Genomic DNA, 17,775 nt, shown 5'->3' on the forward strand with positions numbered 1-17,775 from the left:
TCAACTGTAAGTGCTGTTATTATGAAGTGAAAACGTCTAGGAGCAACAACGGCTCAGTCGTGAAGTGGTAGGCCACACAAGCTCACAGAACGGGACCGCCGAGTGCTGAAGCGCATAAAAAGCGTCTGTCCTCAGTTGCAACACTCACTGCCGAGTTCCAAACTGCCTCTGGTAGCAACGTCAGCACAAGAACTGTTCACCGGGAGCTTCATGAAATGGGTTTCCATGGTCGAGCAGCCACACACAAGCCTAAGATCACCATGCGCAATGCCAAGCATCGGCTGGAGTGGTGTAAAGCTCGCCGCCTTGGACTCTGGAGCAGTGGAAACATGTTCTCTGGAGTGATGAATCATGCTTCACAATTTGGCAGTCGGATAGACGAATCTGGGTTTGGTGGATGCCAGAAGAACGCTACCTGCCCGAATGCATAGCGCCAACTGTAAGGTTTGGTGGATGAGGAATAATGGACTGGGGCTGTTTTTCATGGTTCGGGCTAGGCCCCTTAGTTCCAGCATACAATGACATTCTAGACGATTCTGTGCTTCCAACTTTGTGGGAACAGTTTGGGGAAGGACCTTTCCTGTTTCAGCATGACAATGCCCCCGTGCACAAAGAGAGGTCCATACAGAAATGGTTTGTCGAGATCGGTGTTGAAGAACTTAACTGGCCTGCACAGAGCCCTGACATCAACCCCATCGAACAACTTTAGGATGAATTGGAACGCCGTCTGCGAGCCAGGCCTAATCACCCAACATCAATGCCCGACCTCACTCATGCTCCTATGGCTGAATGGAAGCAAGTCCCTGCAGCAATGTTCCAACATCTAGTAGAAACCTTCCCAGAAGAGTGGAGGCTGTTATAGCAGCAAAGGGGGGACCAACTCCATATTAATGCCCATGATTTTGGAATGAGATGTTCGACGAGCAGGTGTCCACATACTTTTGTAATGTAGTGTAAGTAAGACATTGTCAGTGTTGATAATGTGGCCCTGCGATAGACTAGCGTCGTGTTCAGGGGGTGTACTTGTACATCAAGCTGCTTCACACTACAAAAACTGGAGATTTTTCTGATTGTCTGTTGACCACCTGCATAGTTTTAAACAATGCTGTATAAACCCCCCCCAGAAAAACAAAACAAGTTGGCATACCTGGCAGTATCCTATGCCAGGGTTGCGGCAGGCGTAGGCGGTGAGGACCCTGCGGAGGGCAGCGATGCCCATCTCATTCTGGAAGGCATGGTGCTCAGGCATGGAGCGGTGCAGGTCCCTCTCGATTTCCTCCGTGGCCAGGGTACAGCGGCCCATGGCCTGCTCCACCAGCTCAGCATAGTAGCCAGGGTGGGTGGCCATCTCATTCTGAGCTCCTGGAGAGGGGATGGATGGATTGATGGAATGGATTATAAGGCAGATACAGTCAATATGGGTTTGTCAGTGTGCAAATGATCTAATGTTTAGATCCTTTTGATTCTAACCATTGTAAAAAAAATTCCAAGAGTCCAGGGAGTCAGCTGATCTCAGATGAGTCAGACAGCTTGGTGACGTTGCACCACTAGGCAACAACAGCGCTTCCCTTATCACCATGGCAACAGAGAGACTGAAACACACACTACCTTCAGGTCGCAAGGTACAGTGAGGGAAAAAAGTATTTGATCCCCTGCTGATTTTGTACGTTTGCCCACTGACAAAGAAATGATCAGTCTATAATTTTATTGGTAGGTTTATTTGAACAGTGAGAGACAGAATAACAAAAAAAAAATCCATGTCAAAAATGTTATCAATTGATTTGCATTTTAATGAGGAAAATAAGTATTTGACCCCCTCTCAATCAGAAAGATTTCTGGCTCCCAGGTGTCTTTTATACAGGTAACAAACTGAGATTAGGAGCACACTCTTAAAGGGAGTGCTCCTAATCTCAGTTTGTTACCTGTATTAAAGACACCTGTCCACAGAAGCAATCAATCAATCAGATTCCAAACTCTCCACCATGGCCAAGACCAAAGAGCTCTCCAAGGATGTCAGGGACAAGATTGTAGACCTACACAAGGCTGGAATGGGCTACAAGACCATCGCCAAGCAGCTTGGTGAGAAGGTGACAACAGTTGGTGCGATTATTCTCCCTCGACCTGGGGCTCCATGCAAGATCTCACCTCATGAGTTGCAATGATCATGAGAACGGTGAGGAATCAGCCCAGAACTACACGGGAGGATCTTGTCAATGATCTCAAGGCAGCTAGGATCATACGCCGTGAAGGACTGAAATCATGCAGCGCCCGCAAGGTCCCCCTGCTCAAGAAAGCACATATACAGGGCCGTCTGAAGTTTGCCAATGAACATCTGAATGATTCAGAGGAGAACTGGGTGAAAGTGTTGTGGTCAGATGAGACCAAAATCGAGCTCTTTGGCATCAACTCAACTCTCCGTGTTTGGAGGAGGAGGAATGCTGCCTATGACCCCAAGAACACCATCACCACCGTCAAACATGGAGGTGGAAACATTATGCTTTGGGGGTGTTTTTCTGATAAGGGGACAGGACAACTTCACCGCATCAAAGGGACGATGGACGGGGCCATGTACCGTCAAATCTTGGGTGAGAACCTCCTTCCCTCAGCCAGGGCATTGAAAATGGGTTGTGGATGGGTATTCCAGCATGACAATGACCCAAAACACACGGCCAAGGCAACAAAGGAGTGGCTCAAGAAGAAGCACATTAAGGTCCTGGAGTGGCCTAGCCAGTCTCCAGACCTTAATCCCATAGAAAATCTGTGGAGGGAGCTGAAGGATCGAGTTGCCAAACGTCAGCCTCGAAACCTTAATGACTTGGAGAAGATCTGCAAAGAGGAGTGGGACAAAATCCCTCCTGAGATGTGTGCAAACCTGGTGGCCAACTACAAGAAACGTCTGACCTCTGTGATTGCCAACAAGGGTTTTGCCACCAAGTACTGTCATGTTTTGCAGAGGGGTCAAATACTTATTTCCCTCATTAAAATGCAAATCAATTCATAACATTTTTGACATGCGTTTTTCTGGATTTTTTTGTTGTTATTCTGTCTCTCACTGTTCAAATAAACCTACCATTACAATTATAGACTGATCATGTTTTTGTCAGTGGGCAAACGTACAAAATCAGCAGGGGATCAAATACTTTTTCCCCTCACTGTAGGAGTTAGTGCTTTCCTTGATAACAACAGAATTCTGATGTGGATGTGTTGACACACACAATGCTTGCTTGCACACACAGACTCATTTATTCACACAGAGTATTGTTCACTGTGTTGCTAACATGGTGGCTGACACTCACATCCATCCTGAAAGATTAGACACCCACACTAATTTCACACTCAGGCACAAACAACGGCTAGCACTCACATATAAATATAGATGTCATCTTATCGCTCATAGAAACTCTTCTTATTACATTTTACATTTTAGTCATTTAGCAGACGCTCTTATCCAGAGCAACTTACAGTTAGTGAGTGCATACATTTTCATACTGGCCCCCCGTGGGAATCGAACCCACAACCCTGGCGTTGCAAGCGCCATGCTCTACCAACTGAGCTACACAGGGCTTATCTCTACGCTATCTCTATTTAACCTTCAAACTCTGCCATTCAAAATCATCATGTTTGAAGAAACCATATATGGCGTATATTGAGTCAGTGTATTAGTTTATATTTGGTAAATTATCTATTTTAATCTATACAATCTACAATTATGTTACCTTTATATAGGGCAAATTGACTTCATGGTACAGTCTGCTAGCGCCATCTAAACCAAACTTCAACCCTCAGAGAAGAACAGAAATCATTTGAGGAAGAGTTCCTCTGCAATGACACTACTTGTGGCTGTGGTCGGTGGTTTGAAACCCCACAGAGGTGCTGCTAAAAACACCCCAAAGACATGTGTGGTGGAGAAATTACAAGATTATGTTTAATAGTGTTTATGCAATAGAATAGGGTTCTTAGAACTCTCTCATCTGTGTGAACTGAGAGGAGCCTCTGAAGCTGGAGTTGACAATTGATTTATGAATGGTTTGGTGATAAAACCTACAGCATTCATTCCATAGAATGAGTTGGTGTTTGTGTAATGTAAGGTACCAGGGAGAGATGGCTCGGGTATGGATAATGATGAGAGGAACCTTGTCTTGGGGGCCAAACCCTGGTGTCCATACAATGAGAACAGTCTTCACCGCAGATACTGTCTGCTGTGAATTATTAATTTATTTCATACAATCCTAACCCTTTGACTCATTCCACACATCTGCTGTTTGTCATGTAAACTGAGAGGGTGTATCTTTGCTATAAAATATATTTGTATTGCCTGTATGTCAGAGCTCTCGGCCCAACACACAAGAGCGTTGGGTCGACCAGCCTCACTTACTACCTTATTAATACGTTTTGAATAAATAAATATCCTGATTGGTGATTGACCTTGTCTCTCCTCATTATTGATTAGAATTTCCACGACAATTTTGGCGATGAGGAGGTGATCTGCACTTCACCTGTTGACCGCTCCTGAAGACCTTGATAAATTGTGCACAGGAGATCAGAAATTGGGATCTCAGGGAAAACCACGCTCCTGTATAGCAGCTGGACCCGCCCAAGATCTGAGAGGAAGCAGGCACGGGGGGATGCCAGATCCCGAACATAGTACTGAGAAAGGTGAGCTTGGACAATTTATCAATAAGTGATGAAAAGTAAAAAATAAGAAAAGCCCCTGTTGTATGCCCAGAGCGAGGTCCTCCTTAAGGGGGCCACAGCTGGGTTAACTAGCAGGACTGTGTTGAGTTGATAGGAGTGTTCTTAAGTGAGGTATCCTTGACACAGGAAAACCAAAAGTCCAGATCCATGGTACTGGGTTGATCATAGTAGGACTGGTGAGGTTAATGTATTGAACGAGGGACTACAGTGCAGGTGACGCCTTGTGAGGGCATCTGACTTGGTGAAGTTTAAATTATAATGTATAATGTTTTGAGGAAATGTTTTGATAGATGAGGAAAACACGTATGCCCTGGGTTTGGGATGGTACATAGTTAGATAGGAGACACGGGTACTCTGTTGGTAGTTTTGCATAGACATAAGAGAATCGATACCACAGTAATCGCAGTAGGCAATATCCCAGTGTGGAGACAACACCCCGGTTTTGGGACCACTAATTAGGATAATGGTATGGGGGTTTCCCTGTTCATATAGACAGGGTTTGAAATCTAAAAACAGCGCTAACTGGTTTTCCTCGTCTGTCTCATTCCCCTGTGTGTCCTGTGTGTTCGTGTTCTGTGTGTTCGTGTCCTGTGTGTTTGTGTGTGAATGTGAGATGTTATTGTGAGTGTAGAAATAAGTGTTAATCTTAAATGTGGATAATAAGATATAGACATTTCCATAATAAGATGATTTAAATTTGGATAATAAGTTTCGATATATAGCGTTATTTTGGGGTTCCGTCCATCACTGCCCATCATAGAATATCGTGGGGTGGTATTGAGTGCGGATGTTATTTTAAACAGTAACGGCAAGTTTGGAGAACCGTTGAGGATACTTGTGGAGCATTATTCCCATGACCCGAAGGGCAGTGTCCGGGAAACTAGTTTTTTTCCCCCGTTGGGAGTATGACAACACACATGAAGTGGTGGATGTGAGTACCTAAGATTTCTAATGTTATACACTGCTCAAAAAAAAAGGGAACACTAAAATAACACATCCTAGATCTGAATGAATGAAATAATCTTATTAAATACTTTTTTCTTTACATAGTTGAATGTGCTGACAACAAAATCACACAAAAATTATCAATGGAAATCAAATTTATCAACCCATGGAGGTCTGGATTTGGAGTCACCCTCAAAATTAAAGTGGAAAACCACACTACAGGCTGATCCAACTTTGATGTAATGTCCTTAAAACAAGTCAAAATGAGGCTCAGTAGTGTGTGTGGCCTCCACGTGCCTGTAGGATCTCCCTACAACGCCTGGGCATGCTCCTGATGAGGTGGCGGATGGTCTCCTGAGGGATCTCCTCCTAGACCTGGACTAAAGCATCCGCCAACTCCTGGACAGTCTGTGGTGCAACGTGGCGTTGGTGGATGGAGCGAGACATGATGTCCCAGATGTGCTCAATTGGATTCAGGTCTGGGGAACGGGCGGGCCAGTCCATAGCATCAATGCCTTCCTCTTGCAGGAACTGCTGACACACTCCAGCCACATGAGGTCTAGCATTGTCTTGCATTAGGAGGAACCCAGGCCCAACCGCACCAGCATATGGTCTCACAAGGGGTCTGAGGATCTCATCTCGGTACCTAATGGCAGTCAGGCTACCTCTGGCGAGCACATGGAGGGCTGTGCGGCCCCCCAAAGAAATGTCACCCCACACCATGACTGACCCACCGCCAAACCGGTCATGCTGGAGGATGTTGCAGGCAGCAGAACGTTCTCCACGGCGTCTCCAGATTCTGTCACGTCTGTCACATGTGCTCAGTGTGAACCTGCTTTCATCTGTGAAGAGCACAGGGCGCCAGTGGCGAATTTGCCAATCTTGGTGTTCTCTGGCAAATGCCAAACGTCCTGCACGGTGTTGGGCTGTAAGCACAACCCCCACCTGTGGACGTCGGGCCCTCATACCACCCTCATGGAGTCTGTTTCCTGACCGTTTGAGCAGACACATGCACATTTGTGGCCTGCTGGAGGTCATTTTGCAGGGCTCTGGCAGTGCTCCTCCTGCTCCTCCTTGCACAAAGGCGGAGGTAGCGGTCCTGCTGCTGGGTTGTTGCCCTCCCTACGGCCTCCTCCACGTCTCCTGATGTACTGGCCTGTCTCCTGGTAGCACCTCCATGCTCTGGACACTACGCTGACAGACACAGCAAACCTTCTTGCCACAGCTCGCATTGATGTGCCATCCTGGATGAGCTGCACTACCTGAGCCACTTGTGTGGGTTGTAGACTCCGTCTCATGCTACCACTAGAGTGAAAGCACCGCCAGCATTCAAAAGTGACCAAAACATCAGCCAGGAACCATAGGAACTGAGAAGTGGTCTGTGGTCACCACCTGCAGAACCACTCCTTTATTGAGGGTGTCTTGCTAATTGCCTATAATTTCCACCTGTTGTCTATTCCATTTGCACAACAGCATGTGAAATGTATTGTCAATCAGTGTTGCTTCCTAAGTGGACAGTTTGATTTCACAGAAGTGTGATTGACTTGGAGTTACATTGTGTTGTTTAAGTGTTCCCTTAATTTTTTTGAGCAGTGTATATATGGATTCTGTGAATATATGAAAATATGACAAATTGTATGTGTGTATAATCTATTACTACAGATTTGATGAAGTAATAATGGAACGTATAATATTCATATACCAACTTGCGCACCCAAATGTAGACGTACGTCAGGGGTGGGGAAAAAAATAGATACAACAATTCTGAGTGGTCCGTTTATGGATCATTTGAAAAAGTTAAGGTTAAGCATTATATGACTGGGTAATAGTCTCAGAACATGGTTGGCGTATGTCCACTTTTGAAAAATATGGGGAATTGACTAACCGATGTAACTATAAAACGCTTATGGGATTTTCTCCGTCCGGGTACTACATTTAAAATAAAACTGCCCATAAGGCCTGAAAATGAGTTTTTTTCCCATACAGTTAGAGCAAATTAAGGTGGAATCTCCATGTAACTTATATCATAGTAAAAAAACTAATTAGGTTTTTCCATCTAAATAATTATCATTGCGGAGCTAATGTGATGTAGTAAAGGAATTTCATTATGTCGCAAGGGAAAAGATAATCCGGTTTTATTAAACTCATCAGATCTTTTTCCAAATCAATAAATGTGGATTTAACTCGTTGACTGCTAATGTATTCCCTTTGAGCATGTGAAATCTTTGCAAAGAAACACTTGGACAAACTTTAAGGGTCTTTTCTGGTAATTGTGTCGTTATGTGCCAGATGTTAAGACTACAAACCATTGTAATTGGGTTATTTGCGGGATTTACTTGTCATTTCAATAGGCACAGGGTCTGTGTTACTGACTACAATCTGGGTTTCTGATTGTAATTCAACTATTGGCATGTTTTGCTTCGATAGATACAACAGTCAGTGTTCAAATTTAAAGGTTCATTTATTCAACATGTGGGACAATTTTGAGGTAATAATTGTTTGTGTGTGGCTTAATGGTTTGCTGGAGGAACCTACTGAGAATGGGGTTGTAATTTAAAACACTGAATTGAATATGGATATGAATTGAATATATGCTTGTCAACAACAGCAAGTGTTTGTTTTATTACCTGTAGTCTAATCAGAAGGGACTGTTACCTATATCTTAATGCATTTTAATAATAGCGGATAGGCAATTGTGATAGAGCTGTGACTATGATCATAATTGATAACTAAACATGGGTATTAATTATTGCATGATAATACAAGGCTACAACAGCAATGAATTGAAGTTGTGGGCAGAAAGGGGGTCTAGCATTGTGAAGTGTTTTAGCGCCCGTCAAAATGTATATTTTTCCTTATGAATTGACTGATGTATAAATTTGGCGCATTACATGTTAACTTTAAAATAATGGACATTAAATAAGTGTGATGCAGAAAGAGAAGACAAAGTTGTCAAGTTTTTTAAAAACTTTACAATAGAAGTTAATGCAGAACATTGTTTGAGAATGGTTTTAAAAAATGTCTACTGGACAGAATGGAACAGTTTCTGTGTTTTAATCTGCGGGTGTTAGCGACTGGTGTTCGCTGAAATCGAGTGGGCTGTAATGGCCATAGTGGGTTAGTTTGGTGTAGAGTTTTGACTAAGTTGTATGCAGAGATGTTTTTGATAATTTATAATTAATTAAACACTAATTATTTTGATAAGAAATATACTGAGAAACTTACTGTAAACCTGGGATACGAAATGTATGAAATGTTTGACTGTTTCTAAATAATTAGTCTAATATAGAAAGAAACACTTATTTGAAGGGTTTGAATGACCTCTGACCTCTGTCCTGACTTTCTAGTGTGGTTTGATCGCCCTCACTGTAAAGCCGGGAGACATTGGATGATGATTTAAAAGGTCATATGTAATACTGATTTGAAGGTAATTTGTAATACTGATAATTATGAAGAAGTTTATAGTTCATAGCCCTATTTGTGATTCGGTCCACAGGGGAGAAGGAGAGGGTGTTGCCTTTCAATAAGGGTTGGCTGTCTTAGGTCTATTTTCCTATGACCGTATTGGTAATTTTTATTTATTTTTGGATTTATTATGGATTTCTTATTTTAAATTGGTTTTTATTTCACCAGTAGTGTGTTTATTTTTTATTTTTTACACATTAATCACATTGTGAGTAATGTGTCAAAATGGGAGACTTACCAGTCCTCTGAAGGTTTTTTGGATTGAAGTTTTACACACCTTGAGTGATATATAGAAGTGTATTGAGTGATATATGAAGAAGTGTATTGTTGTGTTGTTTGTTCTGTTGTGTTTCGATACAAATCTCACCAGATTGGGTCTGCTGGATGATAGAGATAACTCCCTAAGTATTAGTGGTCTAACTTCCTGATCCTGTGACTCTGCGGTGAGGACGACAGTGTGATAGGGGAGTATAAGCCAATTTGAAAAAATTGTTTCAACAGAATGTGTTGTTATTCTATTTGACATTTGTCTTAGAAATGTGTATTAAGAATATTGGTAAAAGTAATAATTTGTCATACAGTTAATGCTTGTCTGGATTTCCTGAATCAGAAATTAACTGAACTAAACTGTTGTTCTGATCTGTCCTCTCTCGAGGTTATGGTGAAGGTGACTACAGATGGTATCTAGATGCATGGAAGGGATCATTTGGCCAAGAACGGTGTGAACCTCCTCTGACCGGCTGAAGAAGAAAATGGCGTTCAATACGGCCCTGTCCTGCACCACTTCTACCGAGAGACCCGAGTCCGAGCCAGCAACCTGTACACAGCATCCAATCGAAGCTATCAACTGCCTTTTCTCTCATGACTTTTCTCTCAGGAGTGCGACAGTAGTCCACATGGAGTGAGCATGGAGAGAGATCTGCTCCAAACTTCTCTCATGTTGCTGGTATACTGGTTGGCAAATGGACAAGACATAATAGGCATTGTGGTTGGGCTCAGGTGAGATATTAGTCTGTCTAGGAAAATCAGATTATTCCTGAGACATTGAAATTGGGACATTATCATGGGCCATCCATTTTGAACTGTGAAGCTATCTGAAGAAGACAATGAAGAGACGCCAGAAGAATGAGTGCCTGCAGGGGGGGTTGGTCAACTGTGCCCGTAATTGATTTAGGCTTGTCAAAAATGGTTTATTTTGGGATATCAGGTTGATTGTGGAGGTCTATGCACTGCTAAATGTATAGTAATTTAGATTAAGAATGCATTAAGATACTGATCTGTAATTATAAATTGTGATGAGAAAGTTAATACTAGAATTATGAATAATTATACTATATGTTAATATAAATGTACATTCTGCCAGTGTTGATATGTGTTAAGTTAAGGGTTTTAACTCTGAGTGATAGGACTAATGTGAATCACTGAAGCATTGTCATTCTAAATTTGGGTTGGATAACTGAATGATTTTTTGAAAACTGACTAATTGGTTTGAGTAAGTTTATAGTATGTTAATAACTATATGAGTGAAGCAATTAATGTATTAGGAATTGATTGTTTTGATTGTTGTTATGCTAATTGTGACATGGTTAAAGATGATGTGTACTAAAGATATTGACACTATTCTCAGAATGCCCTGGTGAATGAAGAGGTTGAACTCTGATCCTGAGAATGAAACTGATCCTAATCTATTTGACCTATATCCATTACCAAATTACATTTTTGATGATAATGATAACTCAGAAACTATATCAGGTTTATGCTAATGAAACATTGAGTCCATAGGCGTTGCCTTATAAATAGTGGAATCATGATGCTTGTCCAGGGTCATGTTCATTAGGCACTAAACGGAATACATTTTACTTCAACCGCGAGTCACTACCTGGATTTGTCCAACAAGATATGCTAATTTTAGTTTCTACAGATGGTGTTATGGGGATGGAAATAGTTATTTACACTATGCTGACCAATAGGAGTGTGCTGAGTATCAACATGATGATTGTGTTTCGTAATGATGAGAAATGTATTTTCAATTTAGATTGCTGATAATTTCTTAATGATATTTGAATGTTTATATCATTCCCAATGAAGGATAATTTATGTTAAGGTTGAAAGCTCAATGAACCAACGGATGGTCATTTACAATGGTAACATACTAGTGCAAGGAAGTTTTTCCCCCCTATATGCTTGAGTTAGAAGTTGTTTGATGTTTTATTTGTAATTCATGTATTTTTTAACCTTGTAATTTTCTTTTAAATTGAGAGAAATCTCAAAATGGGGGATTGTGGTGGAGAAATTACAAGATTATGTTTAATACTGTATATGCAATAGAATAGGGTTCTTAGAACTCTCTCATCCGTGTCTGTGTGAACTGAGAGGAGCCTCTGAAGCTGGAGCTGACAATTGATTTATGATTGGTTTGGTGATAAAACCCACAGCATGCATTCCATAGAATGAGTTAGTGTTTGTGTAATGTAAGGTACCAGGTGAGAGGAACCTTGTCTTGGGGGCCAAACCCTGGTTTCCATACAATGAGAAGTCTTCACTGCAGATACTGTCTGCTGTAAATTATTCATTTCTTTCATACAAATCCTAACCTTTTGACTCATTCCACACATCTGCTGTTTGTCATGTAAACTGAGAGGGTGTATCTTTACTATAAAATATATTTTTATTGTCTGTATGTCAGAGCTCTCGGCCCAACATCAACCAGCCTCACTTACTACCTTATTAATACGTTTTGAATAAAGTAATATCCTGATTGGTGATTAACCTTGTCTCTCCTCATTATTGATTAGAATTTCCACGACACATGGTGTGTCTGCTACAGTTCTAGTGGCCTAGTGGTTAGAGCCAGAGGCTCACATATAGACCTAGACTCTGTACAGCCAAAGCAGAAGTTGAGAATAACTTTCATCAGATTCAGCACAAGTTAAGAAACATTGAGTGCAATTACTGTACATTGGGAAGAAGTACCTGCTCCATTTAAGACATCCCCCAAACATTTTCTAGGGCTATGTGGGTTAGGATAATGCAATAATCCATTAGTTTAAGAAAAAGTGTTTGAAATGAAATTTCTACCTGAGAAGAGCAGCCACAGCTCCCCTCTGAGGCTCTCAGGGATCCCATTGAGCACCAGCTCTCTGGTCTTGGAGGTACGGTACATACACACACCCCTGCCAAACTCAAAGAAGTGGATGTTCCACGACTCCTCCTTCATCTTCTCCTTTGTCTGAGGAGGAGAAAGTAAGAGGGGGGGGTCAGTATATCAGTATGACCTAACCAAAATGTAATCGAGCTAAAGGTATGTTTTAACAATATAACGACCAGAATGTTGTAAGGCCACGGTGGCTATGCTCCTTTGGCACCATGAGCAAAGCAAACAAAGTCAAAGCCCTACTACTAAGAGTCAGTAATCCTACAATCCCTTGAGTTTGGGAACCTAAACTGAGCTAGATAGCGGAGCCAGATGGATGAACAAATGGTGGCCTTCAAGCTTGCCTATGCATACATTTGGCTAAGATAGTTTCCTCTAGTGTAATGTTAACCCTGAGGACCAGAACCATAGACACAGCATACATTAGCCTACATTCTAAAGCATCCAACTGTGTCTACATCACTAGGTAGGGACAATAAAAGACTGTTTAGAAAGGATCACTTCAGCTTAATAACAGATGGCGACCACACTGAAGTAATAAAACCCTATTAGAAATGTGTAGGATATTCTAAGAGGATAAGACAGTCTAAGCCGTTGACGTGGGTCTGGGAGTGGGGTTGAACTCACAGCTTTGGGTCCGTGGTCCTCTGGGGCATCCTTCTGGTAGATGCGGAGCAGGCCCTGATTGGCTGTTGGCAGGCTGGGGCTGTAGTGGTGCCCCTGGGACGGTTCCACTGCTGCACCTATGGGTGTGGGGAGGCTGGAGGAGAGAGGGGTGGTACTGGGGCTGGGAGAACCCTGGGGAGAAGGAGGAGATCGTGGATTTAAAGGGGTGTTATGAGAGAAAGAATATGGATATTTTGATTTGTGTAACAAACTAATGCATTCAGAGAAATCATTCTGCCAAAAGCATGAACACAAATGAGTGATTATAGCATATTATTGTCATGTAGAAAGTAGCAGAAAAATCACTGTGTACATCAAAAAGCCCTATTATCCATCACAATTGCGATCTCGTTCACGACAGAGCATGACTGACAGTTCAAAGTAGGCTTGGGCGGTATACCGTATATTTGGAAAAAGCCACAGGATCGTTTTTCAATGCCGTCCATACCGTTTAAACTATTTATTTGGGGTTTTTCAATAAATGTGAATATTTGTAGCTACTTTTTAAGTAAATACCTGCAGTCAACTTGTGCAATAGGTTAGGAGATAAAGAACACTGCGTTCTTCATGTCACATTATTAAGAAGCTTACAGTAGTCCCCAGTCACGTGTCACATGGTGTTTGTTTACAAGCACACAACGACGAGAGACCGGAGCCTTGTGAGTCACTCACTGTTGTGCAGCATGCGCCAGGTGATCTAGTTACAGTATGGAATTCACAACTAAATGTTTGCCAGCTAGATATCTTATAGCTATTTAGTTAACCGTCTAAAATACGCTAAATGCTCTGCAGTTGTGCATTTGGTTTGCTAATTTAGTAGCTAGTTGACTATCTGTTCTTCCAAAATCAAGCATTAATTTGGTAACAGCAGAGAATCCCCTCCTGGACCAAGAGCCTTGCTAGTAATATTTGTTTTGTTCGTGCAGCAAACTGTGGGTAGCATTTTTTAGTTACTTGTACAGGATTTTACATGTACTTGTTAGCATTGGGTTTGAAAACAGCGCCCCTTGTGTATTACCGAACATCCCGGTATGGCACAAGGTTGGTATGAAGGTAAAGCCCAAGCCTAGTTCAAAGGGTAGACCCAAACAGCACACCTCCCCTCTGATTGGCTCACCGAATGGCCACTGTCCGGGGTGCGCTGCAGGAAGTCGGAGATACGCTGGACCAGGAAGTCGCGGTCCTTGAGGTTGGCGAAGAGGAAGGTCATCTTGTTCTTGGTGCTGATGGACACGGGGCAGGGCAAGACGCTGCTGCTGTCTGCCTTCTCCACAATGGACACCTAGAGAGAGGGATGGAGGGAAGGAGGAGAGAGAAGGGGAGATAGCGAGAGGGATGGAGGGAAGGAGGAGATAGAAGGGGAGATAGAGAGAGTGTGGGGTGAGAGAGGGAGGGGAAGAGAGACAGAGTGTAGGAAAGAGATCTACTGAACAACTTTAAGAACATTAGGCACATCCCACAATGAGGGTCTGTTATGTCCCCCATGAAAAACAGAAAGACAGATAGAGGGTGAGAAAGTGAGAGTGAAAGAGAGAAAATGAAAATTAGAGAATAGGAAAGAGGGATGCAGGATATAGGGAAAAGAGAGGGAAAGAAACAGAGAAAGGAGGCAGAATGCAGGAAACAAGAGAAAGAGGGCTCATGCTAGCATTGTGTTGTGTGTGTAGGTACCTCTCTGAGGGGGATGATGAGCTGACAGAGGTCCTCCTCACGGCTGCAGAAACAGATGTAGTTGTTGGAGACAAACAGCTGGCCCACAATGTGCATCTTGGCAAAGGGCGTCCACAGCGTGCAGTCTGTGTGTCCGTCCAGGCGCTCGTCCTGGGTCAGACGGAAAAGCGCCCGGTAGCGCTCGTTCTTGGCCCGTGCATCCAGGTCCCTGAAGTTGACATCCAGTAGTGAGAGGAAAATAGTAAATTAGCAAAGGTAGAAAAAGTACAGATACAGTAAATACATACAAAAAATATGAATAATGTCTATAACTACACTATACCCCCAAAAGTGATGCATTGGTGAGATGCAGAAACGGACCACTACATTGAGGACCATTATTAGCTAAATCAGGTGTGTTAGGACCTGAATTGTCTACCCCTGTTCTCTAGAGGGTGAAAAGACACGTTCTTGGAAGTACCACTCCATTTCAGTGAAAACAGTTGTTCGAAATACCACATTTTTTTATGGTCTGAAAAAACGGGATTTTCCTTCCTCTTGTACCTTGAAACCTCCTACCTCTTGAGTGCCGAGACGTTCTTGAGCGTCTTGCAGGGCTTGGGCAGCGAGCGGTCGGCGGCGAAGCCCTCGTTGTCCAACAGTTGGCGCATGGCGATGGTGGCCAGCTGCTCCATGAGCTTGAAGGTGTCGTTAACGTTGAGGAACATGGAGAAGTAGTGCTCTGTGTGACGCGTGCTCACCCGCACGCTCTCTGGGAACAGCAGCGTGGCGTTCTTCTCCAGGCGGGTGACCTCCGTCCACTGCACCACCAGGGTCACTATAAGGGGAGTGGGGGGTGGGAGAGAGATCATTTAGCAGACGCTTTTATTAAAATATTTCACTTCACTGAGAAAAGAGGGGGGGAGACAGCGGGAGATACAGCATAGAGAAAGAGAGATAAAGATGGGAAGAGAGTGAGACAGAGGGAGAGAGAGAGAGCGAGAGAGCGAGCAAGATAGGGAGAGGGAGACAGAGGCAGGGATAAGAGGGAGAAAGAGAAAAGGAAGGAGACAGTGGGGGCAGGGGGCAGGGAGAGATAGAAGGTGTACAGTAGAGGGGGAGAAACAGCAGAGGAGGAAGAAACAAAGAGGTAGATTTCATAGAGTTCCATCTTAGAGGTTTGAATTAATACAGCATTTTGCTGAGGGTTGGTGCTGCAACATTGAAGTGGGGCTATTCACTAGGAGTCAATCACATTCCTCAACATACGCACTAACACACACTCTCTAAGCCTCACTCTCTTCTTCTGTAATCTATCTCATAAGATCACTGCCCACAAACAGTACATTTCTTTCAATCCAATTGACATTTTTCAATCTCACACACACCAGGGTTTCCGTTAGGAAAATTTGGTGCTAGACAACATGACCGGCAAGATTTTAATTTACTGGACATCCATATGCATTGGGTGCGTAACGCATTAGGACGTCCACCCACGGTGCTCAAAATCACATTTAGATAATTGTAATTCATTTTAACAGCTTAGAAATTAGCCTGTAAAGTAGAACAATGTTCTTATACCAATATCACAGGTTTTATTGAAAAGCAAAACATTGCCTGTTACTTCTTCTTCCCTGCTATAAATCATTAAAAATAATAATGTTTTGCTTAGAAGAACAAGTCGCCTACACAGTAATAAAACTGATTTTAAAAAAATATTTGTATAATATACATTAGCAAATTACCTGTCCTATAGGCTATTTGTATGACAATTTTTATAAATCAAAAACTAAACACGGCTGTTTTCAAATACAATCTACCCTTCTCTAATTTAATTTAGCTTAGGCATGAACATTTTAATTAGGTCTAATAAATCAAACATAGCTGTGTACAAACACCAGGGCCAGCCGGTTGGTCATGGCTAGAAGGGATCCAGCAGTCAGATTTGGCTTTTCGTAGCAGGTTAGGAGAATTTACGCAGCAGGTTAGGATAATTAACTTAACAGGTTAGGAGAATTAGGTTAAGGTTAAGAAAATGGTTAGCTAAATTTGACAAAAGCTGGATCCCTTATAGCCATGACCGGCCCAGGCCGGCCCGCCCCACTCCCATTCCCGCTGCGAATCAGCATCGATAACAACTCTTTTTCCTGTTGGCTGCCTAGTGATTGCAACATTGTAACAGTCCCATGTGAATAGTTGGCAATGATATTTCGTTTCCAAGTGCTACTGAATAAGCTCAACTGAAATGCACCAATTGTGCATGATACACATCATTACTCTACTCTAGTCTATCAATCCATTGCAAATGTTTATACTATACATGACACAGGGGCGGCATATGTTGATCTTGCCTAGGGCTGCAGTAGAACTGCTAGGACCGGGCCTGATGAACACAATTTGTTTTGGAGAAAGAATCCCCTCTCGGCGGGCACACTGGAAACGAGTGTAATCAACACAATCTTCACCAATTTTGCCCAGTCAGGGTACACTTTTCTGAAGTCCCTTATGAGGACATGGCATATTTAACGTGAATAAAAATAGAAACACACAAAACCAACACTAATTTCTTATAATTTCTTATCCTATGAAGTATACAGTGGCTTGCGAAAGTATTCACCCCCCTTGGCATTTTTCCTATTTTGTTGCCTTACAACCTGGAATTGAAATAGATTTTTGGGGGGCTTTGTATCATTTGATGTACACAACATGCCTACCACTTTGAAGATGCAAAATATATTTTTTGTGTGAAACAAATAAGAAATGAAAACTTGAGCGTGCATAACTATTCACCCCCCCAAAGTCAATACTTTGTAGAGCCATCTGTTGCAGTAATTACAGATGCAAGTATCTTGGGGTATGTCTCTATAAGCTTGGCACGATCTAGCCACTGGGATTTTTGCCCATTCTTCAAGGCAAAACTGCTCCAGCTCCTTCAAGTTGAATGGGTTCCGCTGGTGTACAGCAATCTTTAAGTCATACCACAGATTCTCAATTGGATTGAGGTCTGGGCTTTGACTAGGCCATTCCAAGACATTTAAACCACTCAAGTGTTGCTTTAGCAGTATGCTTAGGGTCATTGTCCTGCTGGAAGGTGAACCCCCGTCCCAGTCTCAAATCTCTGGAAGACTGAAACAGGTTTCCCTCAAGAAATTCCCTGTATTTAGCACCATCCATCATTTCTTCAATTCTGACCAGTTTCC

General features: G+C 42.6%; 1 protein-coding gene across 3 annotated transcripts in view; it reads right to left on the reverse strand.

Moving 5' to 3' along the window:
• The window catches only part of LOC121541612 (TBC1 domain family member 9B), a 52,063-nt gene that overhangs the window by 18,321 nt on the left and 15,967 nt on the right, over positions 1-17,775 (reverse strand). For all 3 annotated transcript variants that reach the window (XM_041850777.2, XM_041850769.2, XM_041850785.2), the window contains 6 exons: positions 15,155-15,413; positions 14,597-14,804; positions 14,043-14,207; positions 12,887-13,057; positions 12,184-12,334; positions 1,148-1,362 (listed from right to left, as the gene is read on the reverse strand). In XM_041850777.2, the coding sequence (XP_041706711.1) occupies positions 1,148-1,362; positions 12,184-12,334; positions 12,887-13,057; positions 14,043-14,207; positions 14,597-14,804; positions 15,155-15,413 (1,169 nt within the window). The remainder of the gene's footprint in view (positions 1-1,147; positions 1,363-12,183; positions 12,335-12,886; positions 13,058-14,042; positions 14,208-14,596; positions 14,805-15,154; positions 15,414-17,775) is intronic.

This window comes from Coregonus clupeaformis, chromosome 3 (assembly GCF_020615455.1).
Source record: "Coregonus clupeaformis isolate EN_2021a chromosome 3, ASM2061545v1, whole genome shotgun sequence".
NCBI lineage: Eukaryota > Metazoa > Chordata > Actinopteri > Salmoniformes > Salmonidae > Coregonus > Coregonus clupeaformis.